The sequence below is a fragment of the Diachasma alloeum genome, unplaced genomic scaffold, assembly GCF_001412515.2.
Source record: "Diachasma alloeum isolate Michigan unplaced genomic scaffold, Dall2.0 Dall_scaffold_00184, whole genome shotgun sequence".
NCBI lineage: Eukaryota > Metazoa > Arthropoda > Insecta > Hymenoptera > Braconidae > Diachasma > Diachasma alloeum.
This window is the reverse complement of record NW_021680350.1, coordinates 2,022,217-2,034,459: the sequence shown is the minus strand read 5'-3', so window position 1 is coordinate 2,034,459 and position 12,243 is coordinate 2,022,217. Positions and strand designations below refer to the sequence as shown.

The 12,243-nt window shown below is 39.6% G+C and overlaps 1 protein-coding gene across 1 annotated transcript in view; it reads right to left on the bottom strand.

Moving 5' to 3' along the window:
- Window positions 1-2,236: 2,236 nt before the first annotated feature.
- The window catches only part of LOC107047988 (teneurin-m), a 38,070-nt gene continuing 28,063 nt past the window's right edge, over window positions 2,237-12,243 (bottom strand). Inside the window, exons 11-12 of the mRNA XM_015270927.1 lie at window positions 8,313-12,208; window positions 2,237-7,061 (exon numbers count right to left, since the gene is read on the bottom strand). Of these exons, the coding sequence (XP_015126413.1) occupies window positions 5,573-7,061; window positions 8,313-12,208 (5,385 nt within the window). The 3' untranslated portion in view covers window positions 2,237-5,572. The remainder of the gene's footprint in view (window positions 7,062-8,312; window positions 12,209-12,243) is intronic.

Genomic DNA, 12,243 nt, shown 5'->3' with positions numbered 1-12,243 from the left:
AGCTACTTCCATAAGAAACTTCTGATAAACCATTTCGTTGAAAATAATATCAATTGCAATCTATTCGTTGAAGCAAAAATCAACATAGACACAAATGTCAAGTACAGGTATTGGTTCTCAATGGGTAAAATAGGAGAAATAATCACGGGAAACACCAAAGGAGGTTCTCTCGTTCAAGTACACCCGAATCTCTAACTACAAAAACAGAATGCTCCGACCATTACACATCATTTAAACGAAATTCTCTATTTCTCTCTTGCGTTCAGCGATGAACCTCTTCACATCTTTTGTGGTTTACTCACATCACACAGCAAAATTAGAGAACTCCCTGTTTATCATGGCAACACGCTGTAAATATGCTATTATCATTGGAGATTTCAACCCGAACAGACGTAAAAATAGACAGATCAAAGATTTCTTGTTAATGGGACAGTATGTCCAACTTCATAAGGACCCAACGTTTATCATGCCAATGAACGAAGACACTACACCCGATCTACTCTTCTACACCAAAAAAATTCGCAACAGAATCAGTAGAATCGAATTCGTCCCGGATCTGGGCTCGGATCACTTAGCAATAAAGCTATCCGTCAGTAGCTTTAGCTTGCTAGACCCCATTCTTCAGATCACCGAACATCATCTACCCCTGTACAACTTCAATAAAACGGATATGGAAAAAGTCAACGCCGAAGTTCTGCAGTTCATTCGGGACCAACCAGCGGTTAACGCCGAAAACAAGGCTTTCAACACTCTCCTCTCGCAAACGATTCTCAAACATACTCCAACCATTAAATACAATTTTTTCAACTACACCCTGCCGCCGTTTATCATCCATCTCATCAAAACTAAAAGGAGGAAGTACAGAATATACCAATCGAATAAACCACGCAACACCTTAGAAGCAAACAAAAAAATCAAAGCTGAAATCAATGCATTAAACAAAAATATTTACAAACTTTCCCAGGAGTTCAGGGCCTATCAATGACTAAAGGTGTGCAAAGAAATTCAGCGTAAACAGGATAAGGAATATTGATTTTCTATTAGGAAACTCAAGAGATACAGACCTGAAACAACGATCCCTGAAATAATCTCCAACAACAAATCCCTCACCTCTCACCCAAATCTTCCTCCCGAAAACATTCCCCCCATCTCTTCCGGCGAATATAAGAAAGCTCTCATGAACGGTAAAAACTCCTCTTCCAAAATCATACTCCAAAACACTACTATATCCCCCGGTCCTCACATCAGATATCTCGGGATTGAAGTCGACTATAACCTTAACTTCAAATCTCATGCCAATATTGTCAAAAAAAGATGCATCGCTAGAGGCCCAAAATTCCGGGGACTTTCTTATAAGGACAAAGGCCTTAATACCCGTCACATCATTAAAATTTACAAGGCTATATGTCGACCAATATTGGACTATGCCCACCCCCTGCTCCTCTTCTCGCGACCCGGTACCAAGAAAATAATAAGCGTAGCTGAACCAACCACACTCCGTAAAAATTCACCATCCCGACAACCCTCTTCACAATCCCTCGAACAAACTACTTTACGCACGCACAGAAATCGAACCTATTACTAACAGATTTGACAAACTGACAACAAACTTCGTCCTTAATAAGCTGGACCATATTCTCGACCTCTGTCACAAGCGCAACCCCTATATTATGTCACGTTATAAATATCCCCCGCACGAAAATCTTAAGGCCATTCGAACTGAGACATTCGGCTCTGACGCCTGGGGAGGTCTAGTTCACCTCCAACCAGTAGATTCTGTACTCTCTCTCTCTCACCAAAGCATCGTTTCATGTTGTACCACTCTTATATCATTCTCAACCATGTAATACCACTTCTCTACATTTTATAATTTTTTTCTTACTATCTATTTTCTTATTGTCAAACCATAACTATATTTCCACTCGGTTTTCTAATGTCTATACTACTTTATAAATACCTGGCTGAAGGCCCTCGGGCAATAGCCAGTTGCAAGTTCGCGGACTAGCAATAACGAATTCCGTTAAAAATTTATCATTTCCATTCATCCTAATCATAAAAACAATTTTCTTTTCTCTATATTTATTCATAGAAAAAATAATTAAACAATGACTTTTCAACTCTCTTATAAACACTAAAGACGACATAATTTCATTGGTGGATAAATCGAGACATCACGTTATGATAGGATTAATAAGGATACGGAGCAGGGTATTCTCAACAATCACAAACACTGGGACATTTTATAGATATATTTATTGAGTACTTAGCGTTTAAGAGTATCGAATATGTATATACTTATTGAATATCATTACATAGTAATATAATGATGGATTTTTTCTCATTTTGGTTGTTCTTTAAAATAAACCTCGTTTAATTGTGTACCGTGTTCATCATTTGTGGTGGTTTTCCATGGCTTATGAATGTTATTTACATAATCATAATTGTTTATTTACAAGATTTAATTCTAAGTTTCCTTTACATTATGGCTTATAAGAACCGGTGATATTCATCATTTAATTTCAAATCTTTGCGAAGTTGCTCACGATTATATTTCTTGTAAAAACAATACGAAAACATCAGGTGAATCGATTCATTTCATTTTCCGTTATAACGATTAGTATTCAGTGTTACGAAATTTAATACTTAAAACCAAATTATTACAATTGATTAAATTATGTACAAAAAATAGTGTAGTCTACGCATTCTACTGTTGCGTAAAGATTTTAAATTGAAAGTGATAAAAAAAAAAACAATCAGTTCCACTGGCCGAGCATTTCGATTCACATATTAATTTCGTAATTTTCCATCCCTCGGCTCCCGTTTCGAGTACATAATTGCATATATTAATATATGTAAATTAATTTCTCACTTTCATTCATGCTAATTGCCTTCCTTTCCTTGCTACTATTGGACTATTTCATCACGCGACCAGCGTACTCGAACCACGCAGACGATTGCAGAATTAATTTCTTCATTCTTCCCTCATTAGTTTGATGCTCATACGATTATAAACATAACGAAATATCATTTGTGTGATTCTTTGAAATCACAACTCATTCAAAAAATTCGTTCTTTCATTTGCAATGAACTATAAAAATAAGTGAAAAATTTACAATTAAACACAGACTCACTAGGGATGATAATAAAACCCATGAGGGAATCGGGAGCCGCGTACAACATATTGATTTTTCCCCCTTGAATATTTTTTTTAGCTTTTTCTCTCTCCCTTTACGTATTCAGTTCAACTAATTATTGAGAAATTTAACTTTATGACGTCAACAAAGGTAGAAAATGATAGCCATATACAGTGCAAGTCATTTTCAATTTTTTTCTTGAGAATTTTTGATCCTCCAAAGCGTATTTGCAACACGTTTGGCTGCAGTATATAGTTTTTTGTTACCTCATCTTATATCAGTTGAATTTTTTTTCGAATTAATAAATTTGGAGGAAAATCATTTAGTAGCCAAGGCGAGGCCCAATTTCCATCGTAATTCAGTCAAAAACGAAATGTTTTCATTGACAAATGATCATGAAAAAGTATGAAAATGGCTAGGTTCACTCTGAAAACTACTTCAGTCTGTGAAATAATATGATTTCCAGCTATACATAAATATACATATACAGCAAACAATGGTTTAAATACCTGTCAATGTTTTGCGCCGTGCCCTTATTATCATCAATAATTTGTCAACTATTCACGTAACGTTCTGCAGTTTATGATTATGTGTTTATTACTGGTTTTGTATTAATTTCAAAATGTTTCATTTTTTTCTGATTTTTTCCACTTTATACACCTACGTAGAACACGACGCGGTGGAGCCATGGTGGCTCTGCGTGTACGTCGGCTCGCGGCATCCCTATACATATATGTACTCTCCCTAACTTTATACATATACACTTTTCTGTTTATACTTTCTATTGCTTAATTTCATGTTTTATTTTCCTCATCATCCCGCTGAGGTTTTTCTACTTCCAATACTTTTAACATCGATGATTACTGATGTTTTTCTCATTATTAAGTCTTGTATTTCTTTATTGGAATGGTAAAACATAAAGATGAGTCAATAAATTTCAATTTATAAGCATGGATTTACTTTGAGAACAAAGCGCTGCTCATTTACTTCATTTCAGAAATAATTATCTGCTTGAAAAAGGTGTCACTTCCGAATTTTCCATCAAGTTTTAGCATTCCAATGCAGATTAATTTTGTTCATTAGCTTTTTGTGCTTTAGGCGAGAGGGAACTTATTTTTCATCAACTCCTTCATGACATATATTTTCTCGTTTTTCTTTCCTTTGACTAAATAGGACCTCTTCGACAATTCAAAAAATAACTCTTCACTTATGTTTTTTTTATTTATTTATCAGTAGAAAGATAGGCGGGGCATTTATGTTTGTTAATCTCTCATACATTTTTATTTGCATCACGTTACAATAAATCTTGGACATCGATTATCTTTCATTCTTCACTAACTCATCATTTTCGGCTCTGTGTATTCACTTTTAAAACGTTCAGTTTGATCCGTTTGTATAATAATTCATTTTTATCATTCGTCTTCTTATAGTCATTCGGACACAACAACACTCGTTTAAACCTAATTAACTATATACAAGTGCCTACGACATATAAAGAAACTGTTACTCATTCCAATGTTGCATTGTTTAATGTTCACTTTTATTTTCACTATTTATTGAAAACATGTCCCGAGCGTATTTAGCCCATTTGTGTTAATTCATTCAGTTTACGTGTATACATATAAAAAAGCGGCGCTCGATTATTCCCCAATCTCAGGCGTCGGTGAACAGTGTTTATGCTTTTCTCCTTATAATAATACTATCTACATTCACCATTAATCGACTTAGCCATATGTACAATTTCTTTGTTAAAGAAAAAAAAATGGATTTTACGGTATGTTAAAAATATCTGTAGGTATTATACTTGCATTTCCCTCTTTTTTTTTCCATTATTCAAATTCTCCATCATCTTTCTTTAATAACAATCGGCGAGAACCTAAAAGCGACGTCTCGTTTACTTTATCTCTATCTTTTTTTTTTCTTTAATTGTTCAACGAACACGTCTTGGACGATGGGCTCTCGTGTCCATTTTTAATTAAGACCCTGTTGATGCATTGAGCCAAACCCGATTGATGTTCACCGACATACACTATAGAGTTCGGAGCAAACATTCGACTGGATCATTAATCTTCCATTAATTTATACAAATATCATTACTCCCTTCATTATTCTTGAGGGTACAAAAAACCTTAGAAAGTCTACAACGCACAGCGCAGAACGCCAAATCACTTTACAGTTCTTTCTCATTGTTTTTCTTATTCAGCATCATCATTATACTCAATAAAATAATCACCTCATTTTAACAAGCTTTATATTTTCGTTTAATAAAATGCGACTAGCTTAATTTTGACACTTCACGGATCACTGTATCATTACCGTTGCTCTTTAGACTCATCGTATGGCACCAAATTGTCACACGTTGAAGAGTTTATATTAATTTATTTCATTATTAATTATATATATATATAAAAAAACACAATTCTTTAATTAGTATCTCATCACGAGTCGTGCCTGTGATTTCTGTTTCTTCTGTTGCCACTCTTTCGTCGTTTTCGTTTTGTGTCGCGAGTGAATGCGACATTGCCGGGATCATCGGCGAGCTGTGGATACCTATGGACACTGTGGATGTCTACGCCTTCGTAACCGTCCACTGTACCCCTGGCAATAAGCTCGTCTTTTTCCTCTTTGGACCAGTCGCCTCTTCCTTGAAATCCTGCCATTACTAATTGCTTTTCTATCTCCCACGCTCTTTCCACTGCCCTTTTATGTGCATGCTTGAGAATTCTGTGACGCTCTTGTTCAGGGTCTGCACCGTATTTAATTACAACTGCAGCATCTGGATTATGGAGTCTCAGTTCTTTGTAAGTCCCTGAGCCATGTTCTGTTGTTTCATGAGTTGAAACATTGAACATACCACCGAGTCTCTTCAACTCTTCCATATCGTCTCTCATCTTCAAAGTATTATCTTTCACGAAGTAGAAGACATCCTGATCGTGAACGCTGAAGTGAAGAGGTAAAAAGTACGAATTATTAAAGACCGAGGTAACAACATCTTGAACTACGCTATTGACACCATCTACAACGCTGACAAGAGCTCGTCCTCCCACTCTGGAGACTAGGATACCTTCTCCGAAGACCGCTCGACGATGGGCAACTCGAGGAAGGAGATTTCTCGTTTTCGGCTCGAGCTTGAGGAGAGGTTTTGGAACAAAATCAAGATCTGAGAATTTCTCGTGGACTCTGTTGACAATGCATTGAAGACCTGACATTACTCCGAAGTCTGGGGTTAGTTGGGGCGATGTGATAGTCGCACTGGGCTGATAAACCATTGCTTTGGTGTACTCGGAGCCGAGCATCGAGGGGATGTCATACCCGTAGAGCTTTAACCAGCTGTTCATGTCTGTCATGTATTCAACATTTTGCCTGAGGTTTATTGGGTCGTTGTTTCGGAATCTGTAGATAAAGATATCCATTGGAGTTGTCAATTCATTCGCCATCTGCTCCCAGGCTGGTGTCATCCATTGGCCGACTGTTGGATCGTACAATCTCTTATTGAGGTAAATTAATTTCGTGTTTGGATCAAAGAGACCGCCATGGAAGTCAATGGGCAGGTAAAAATCTGGATTGGTGTCCTTGATGATTTTGCCGAACGGTGTTCTTCGCATCTCCTTCATCAGATTGCCATTGGTGTCGAAGAGAGCAAGGGGAGAGCCATTCTGGTCTGTGGCTACGTAGAAACGTTGTTCAAAGGTCTCGACGGTCATCAGGAAATTGCGAGAGTCATAGAGGAAGCGGAAAGTTTTGCCAGCCTTAGCGAAGTGCACGTGGGTGATGAGGTCTGGGGTCTTCGGATTTGCATAGAAAAACTGAGTGATATTTTCACGGTCGTCATTCCAAGACACTAGGCGACCACGATCGTCGTAGAAATACCAAATTTGGAACTTTTTGTGCTCAGAGGCGTGGATCAGCTGTCCTCGTGAGTTGTATCTGCAAAAGTACATGATAACAATTGATTTCAATGTTTTCCATCCTAGTATATTAGTTTCAATAAAATAGAAAACAAGCAGCGCGACGGAAGCCATTTGACAGATTACATATGACTGCTACTTTCCACATTTTTTTTTTTCTCTTATTTTCATTTCTACCAATTTCAGTGGTAGTAGGCTTCCGAATGGATCCCATTGTATGTTTTCAAAAAATGACGGCATAAGGATTACCATTTTTTGAAAACATTAAGGTCAATGCCACTCATACTTCATGACAAAAATGGAATTTTTTGTTCCTCAAGAATTTTCGGTGAATTGTTCCATCTCAAGAACTATCAAATATATCGACTTGAAATTTTATATAGGAATGCTCCTTGACAATCCTAACTACAAGCCAAAGTTTCAAAAGGTTTCCCTGACTTTTACCCATCCCATAGTGCACAAAAGTGAATTCCGACCAAAAGAATAGAATAACGACGATATCTCGAAAAATTTCAATGAGATGGTACTCATATTTTGTTGGATCTAGATATATGACATCAAAAAGCACATTTTGAAAGAAAAAAAATTGAAACCGGACCAATGATTTTTGAGATATTGAGCAAAAGAGTTTCACATACAAAGTTGAATATCTCCGAAACTACTGGTCCGATTTCGTTCATCCAGAATCCCAAATTTTATTGCCATAAAACCTAAAATCATATCAAGTTTCAAGTTTCTATCTCGATTATTTTTCAATTACTCGTGCGAACAAGCAATTTCAACGAAAAAATGACAAAACGAGAATAAAACTACATTGCTCAGGGTGTAATGGTCTTTTTTCAATCCAATTAAATAGGTATCATAATGATGAGTATTTTGAAAAAAAAATCGAATCGGTCGAATGGCTCAGGAGATATCGGCAAAAAACGCTTTTCGAAGAATCGCTATATCTCAGGAACCGCTCAACCGATCGAGCTGAAATTTAGCATAAATTTGAGTCTCAGTAGTACCAATTAGCAGTCAGAATTTCAGCATCTTTGCCTTAATAATTCTCGAGTTATGGGGACAGTTCTGGACATAAGAACACACATGTGCACTCCCATACCTACACAGATTTTTTACAGACATTTTTAAAAAACATGATTTCTTCATGTTTCATAACATTTCTAGGCATTTCCACCCAAAATTAGGAAATCTAAAAAACTCACGATTACAAAGCTTCCATTCGGAAGCAAAAAGCTTTTCTCTTAATCAAAAATGTAATAATTACCTGTATTTATGTTCTCCACGAATAACAACGAATCCCCTGCTATCATAAGAGTTGAACTCGACATCTCCATACTGAACAACCCTGTCTCCACTGTCGTACCCAAGGGTGATTTTTTCATTGTGCTCAGTGACCCCAATAACATTGCCATTTTCATCATACGCATACTGCCAGTTATTATCAGTATCAGCTACCTCGAGCACATGTCCATCAGCATTGTAAGTAATCTTATCCATCCTGGACCACTCCTTTTTATCCATTGAATCCTTTCCAATAATGAGCTTTCTCATTTTTATTCTGTTTCTATTGTCGTACTCCAGTTCCATCCTGAAGACATCCATAGTTCCAATATTTGTCAGAATCGACTTAACTCGGCCATACTCGTCGTAATCAGTAATCGTGAAAAATTGTTTACTACTGTCCTGCATCACAGATCGATTGAACAAGTTTCTATAAATCCTCAAGTCTCCCACACCCTCAAGAATACCAAGGTTTTGATTGTACTTGAGACGAAGCTGGGGCAGTTGCTTTCCATTGATATCGACCTCGATGCCAGAAATTCTTGCATTTCCATCGTACTGATAACGATAGTGAGCGTTATCCATTCCACTTTTACTTCCAAACTTAATTTTCTCGTCTTTTACGATACCAGCATGATATTTGTACTCAATCCTCATCTCGAAATTGGGTTCATTGATGTCAATACTCCTGACAAGACTAGTTGTCTCTTGATAAGTGTAATGGATCGACGAAAGTCCAGCAAGAGTTGTTTCCAACTTGCCTGCATGGTCGTAAACATAAGCAACCTTTCCACTTTGATGTGGATACACTTTAGCAAGGATTTGTCCATCATCATTATACAAAATCTCATAAGGATGTCTGTTCATTGGTGAATAATACTGATACTTATAGAATCCAAGAGATGTTTGGAGAGAGAACGCATGGATATGGCCTCTAGGAGTCGTCAAAGATTGAAGAGCACCAGCTTCGTCATACTGAAGGAGATAATCACTTCCTCGTGGAGTGGTAACCTTTAACGGTAAAGAACTGAACATATCCTTGAAAGCATAGACCATGGACGTTCCATCGCTGTATTTAATCTCGTATAGTCTTCCAGCTCGATCGAAGCCGTAAGTCTCACTGATGTCTCCTCTAGTCCACTTAGTCAATCTACTGAATCTGTCGTATTCTAAATCAACACCTGCGAAAATTCCATTTCTAGGCCCCCACTTCAGGGGCCTGGCGTTTCTGTCATAAGTGACATTGAGCAGCTCGACTCGGTCATCAATGAAGACAGCAACAGTATTGGTTTCTCTGTCGTACTCGAGAGACAATAAAACGTCTCCATTAACTCGAAGCTTCCTTCCAACCTGAGCCACTGCCTTCGCGTTCCCTCTGTTTTTCCCCTGGACTTTTCTCAAGAAGTATCTCCACTCGAACCTATTGGCGAGATCTCCAGCTATTTCAGTTCGTTGTTTAGCAGGAACTGGATAGCTTTCCCCAAGAAGGGGCTCGATCTCAGCAAGAATGGCGTAAGGAAGAGTGTCGGTGCTAACTGTATGCGCCCAGGGAGTCACTCGACCAACTGAACCATCACCAGATACTGTTGTCCTCTGTTCAGCCTCACCAACCTTCGTTACAACCGAAGATCCCTTGATCAACATTGATACTGGCTTCCTGTTGTTCTGCCCCACCTTGACAGTGGCTCCTTTGAGACTCAGGTCAAATGTAAGACCAATTACTTTACCAGTTGGGGTAACCGCTGACGTTAGCCGTCCAAATTCATCATAATTGTAGACGTAACTTCTTCCAGTACTGTCTAATTTGGTTTTCAGAAGTCCAGTGGGTCCGTGGTAATCAAAAGTAACGTTGTAATTGTCTGGCGTGCTCAACTCATGGAGCATCTTCATTCTCGACATTCTGAGTCTACACTTCTGTCCCTTGGTATTTTCGATAGAGTTTACTTGGGAGCTGTAATCCCTCAGGAGGAAGATCTTATTTCCAGAGGCGTCAGTAACAGTACTGAGTTTCCCATTACTTGTGTTAACATTGTAAGTAAACAAGTAGCAAGTTTCACCAGTGAGAATATTCTTGGTGGCAATGTGCTGACCGAAACGATTGAATACGTAAATTTCTTGGGTGTCAGGGGAGTAGATTTCGTACTCTCGTGCTCCATTAGCATCTGGAATGCTAGCCATAACCGATCGAATCCTGTAGTTGGCCTGGTCACCAATGTGGACAACTCCATCCGGAGATACAGCTACCGCCGAGATGGTGTTGAATTTAGCGGTGGATGCAAGATAATGATCTGCTTCGAAACAATCACACCCTCGTTCCAAACAATTGCATTTAGATTCAGCTCCTGCATAAGGTGAGATCTTGCCGTCAGTCCCGATGACTCTGACTCTGTTGATCCTCTGAGAGTCGCTTTCGGCGATGAAGAGATTTCCAGAGGGTCCAAACGCGATACTCTGGGGCATAACTAATGTAGCATGTGTAGCGAGCTCAGTGTCAAAGCTTGCTGATGGGCTAGCACAGTGAAGAGGTCGTCCAGCAACGACCTTAACCCTTCCATCAGGTGCCAATTGCAGCACCATGTGATCGTCAATCATGTGAAGAGAATTGTCGAGGGGGTTGATGGCTAGCTCTGTGGGCCAGCGCAAATGAACCTCTTCGACATTGAGCGTTCCCTCACATGGGATTGGCTTCCAGTGGGACTTGTGCATATGATTACCAATGACTGTGGTAATGATTCCGTCTCTGTCTACCATGCGGATGTTTGTGCCATCAGCAAAGTAGAGGACGTTGTCTGCTGAGACAGCTACACCCTTTGGATAAGCCAGTTTGGCATCACGAGCGAGAGCACCGTCTCCACAGTGAGCTTCATCACCGGGAAGGCAGCGTTCTCCGGAGCCAACTACCGCCTCCCAGTTGTGATCTGGGTCTGAGTAATCATTTGTGTCACGAACGCGGATGATTTGGTGGGACTCGGGGTCTGAGATGTAGAGAACACCGTCCAAGGGGCTCAGGGCGATGTGGTACCTGTAGGAGACTCTTGTGGCATTTAGTCTGACGACTGTTCGTACTGTACCATCGACGAGAACTTTTCGGATGAGGTTGAAGTCTCCAACGAAGATCGAACCGTCTGGAGAGGCTGCTAAGGCTACTGGAGCGAGGAGACGTTGCTTGGAGGCTTGACCGTCACAGTCGTAGCAGTCTAGGGGTCTTTGGTGTCCATCTCCCATTGTCGTCAGTATCACTCGGGGCTTGTGTTTCAAGTAAATATTGGAGCCATCGCCTTTCTGGAGGATTCCTTCATGAAAGTTGTAGCGGTGGTGAATGTCCAGGTTCCAACCTCCCACCTCGGAGATTGACATGTCGTGACCACTGAGTTTGGTAGTTTGAACGTCCCAGATTATGTCCTTGCAGTCACTGTACTCGTAGCCTACTTTGACCATTGCCGTTGTCACTCCGTAAACTCTTTGGCGGTAGACATTGAGGCGATTCCAGGCGTAGGTGAACTTGATGACAGGGTCAGCCTCAAAGGTCTTCTCAAAGAGGATCCCTTCGATGGTTATTCTGAGGTGGATGAGGTTGAGCGTTGAGGGGATCGATTCTGGAGTAAGTTGGAGTTGAATGGTGGAGAGATAGCCAGTTGCTCTGGAACTGTGGTACACGAGATTGAGACCGGTTCCGGGAATCTGGAGGCTCTCCTGGACTACTTGAGATTCTGCAAGGATTGCAGATTTTTCGGGGCAGGCGCCCTGGAAACCGTGCTTCCAGGTTGCAAGGACTACTGGCTTCATCTGATCGTAGTCATGCGCTGCGCAGGCGTGAGGAACGTGGATCGGAGGTTTTTCATCCACTGTACTCATGACGATTCTGTCGATTATAACAACCTACAAGAGAGGAATTCATTTTAATTAATTGGGGA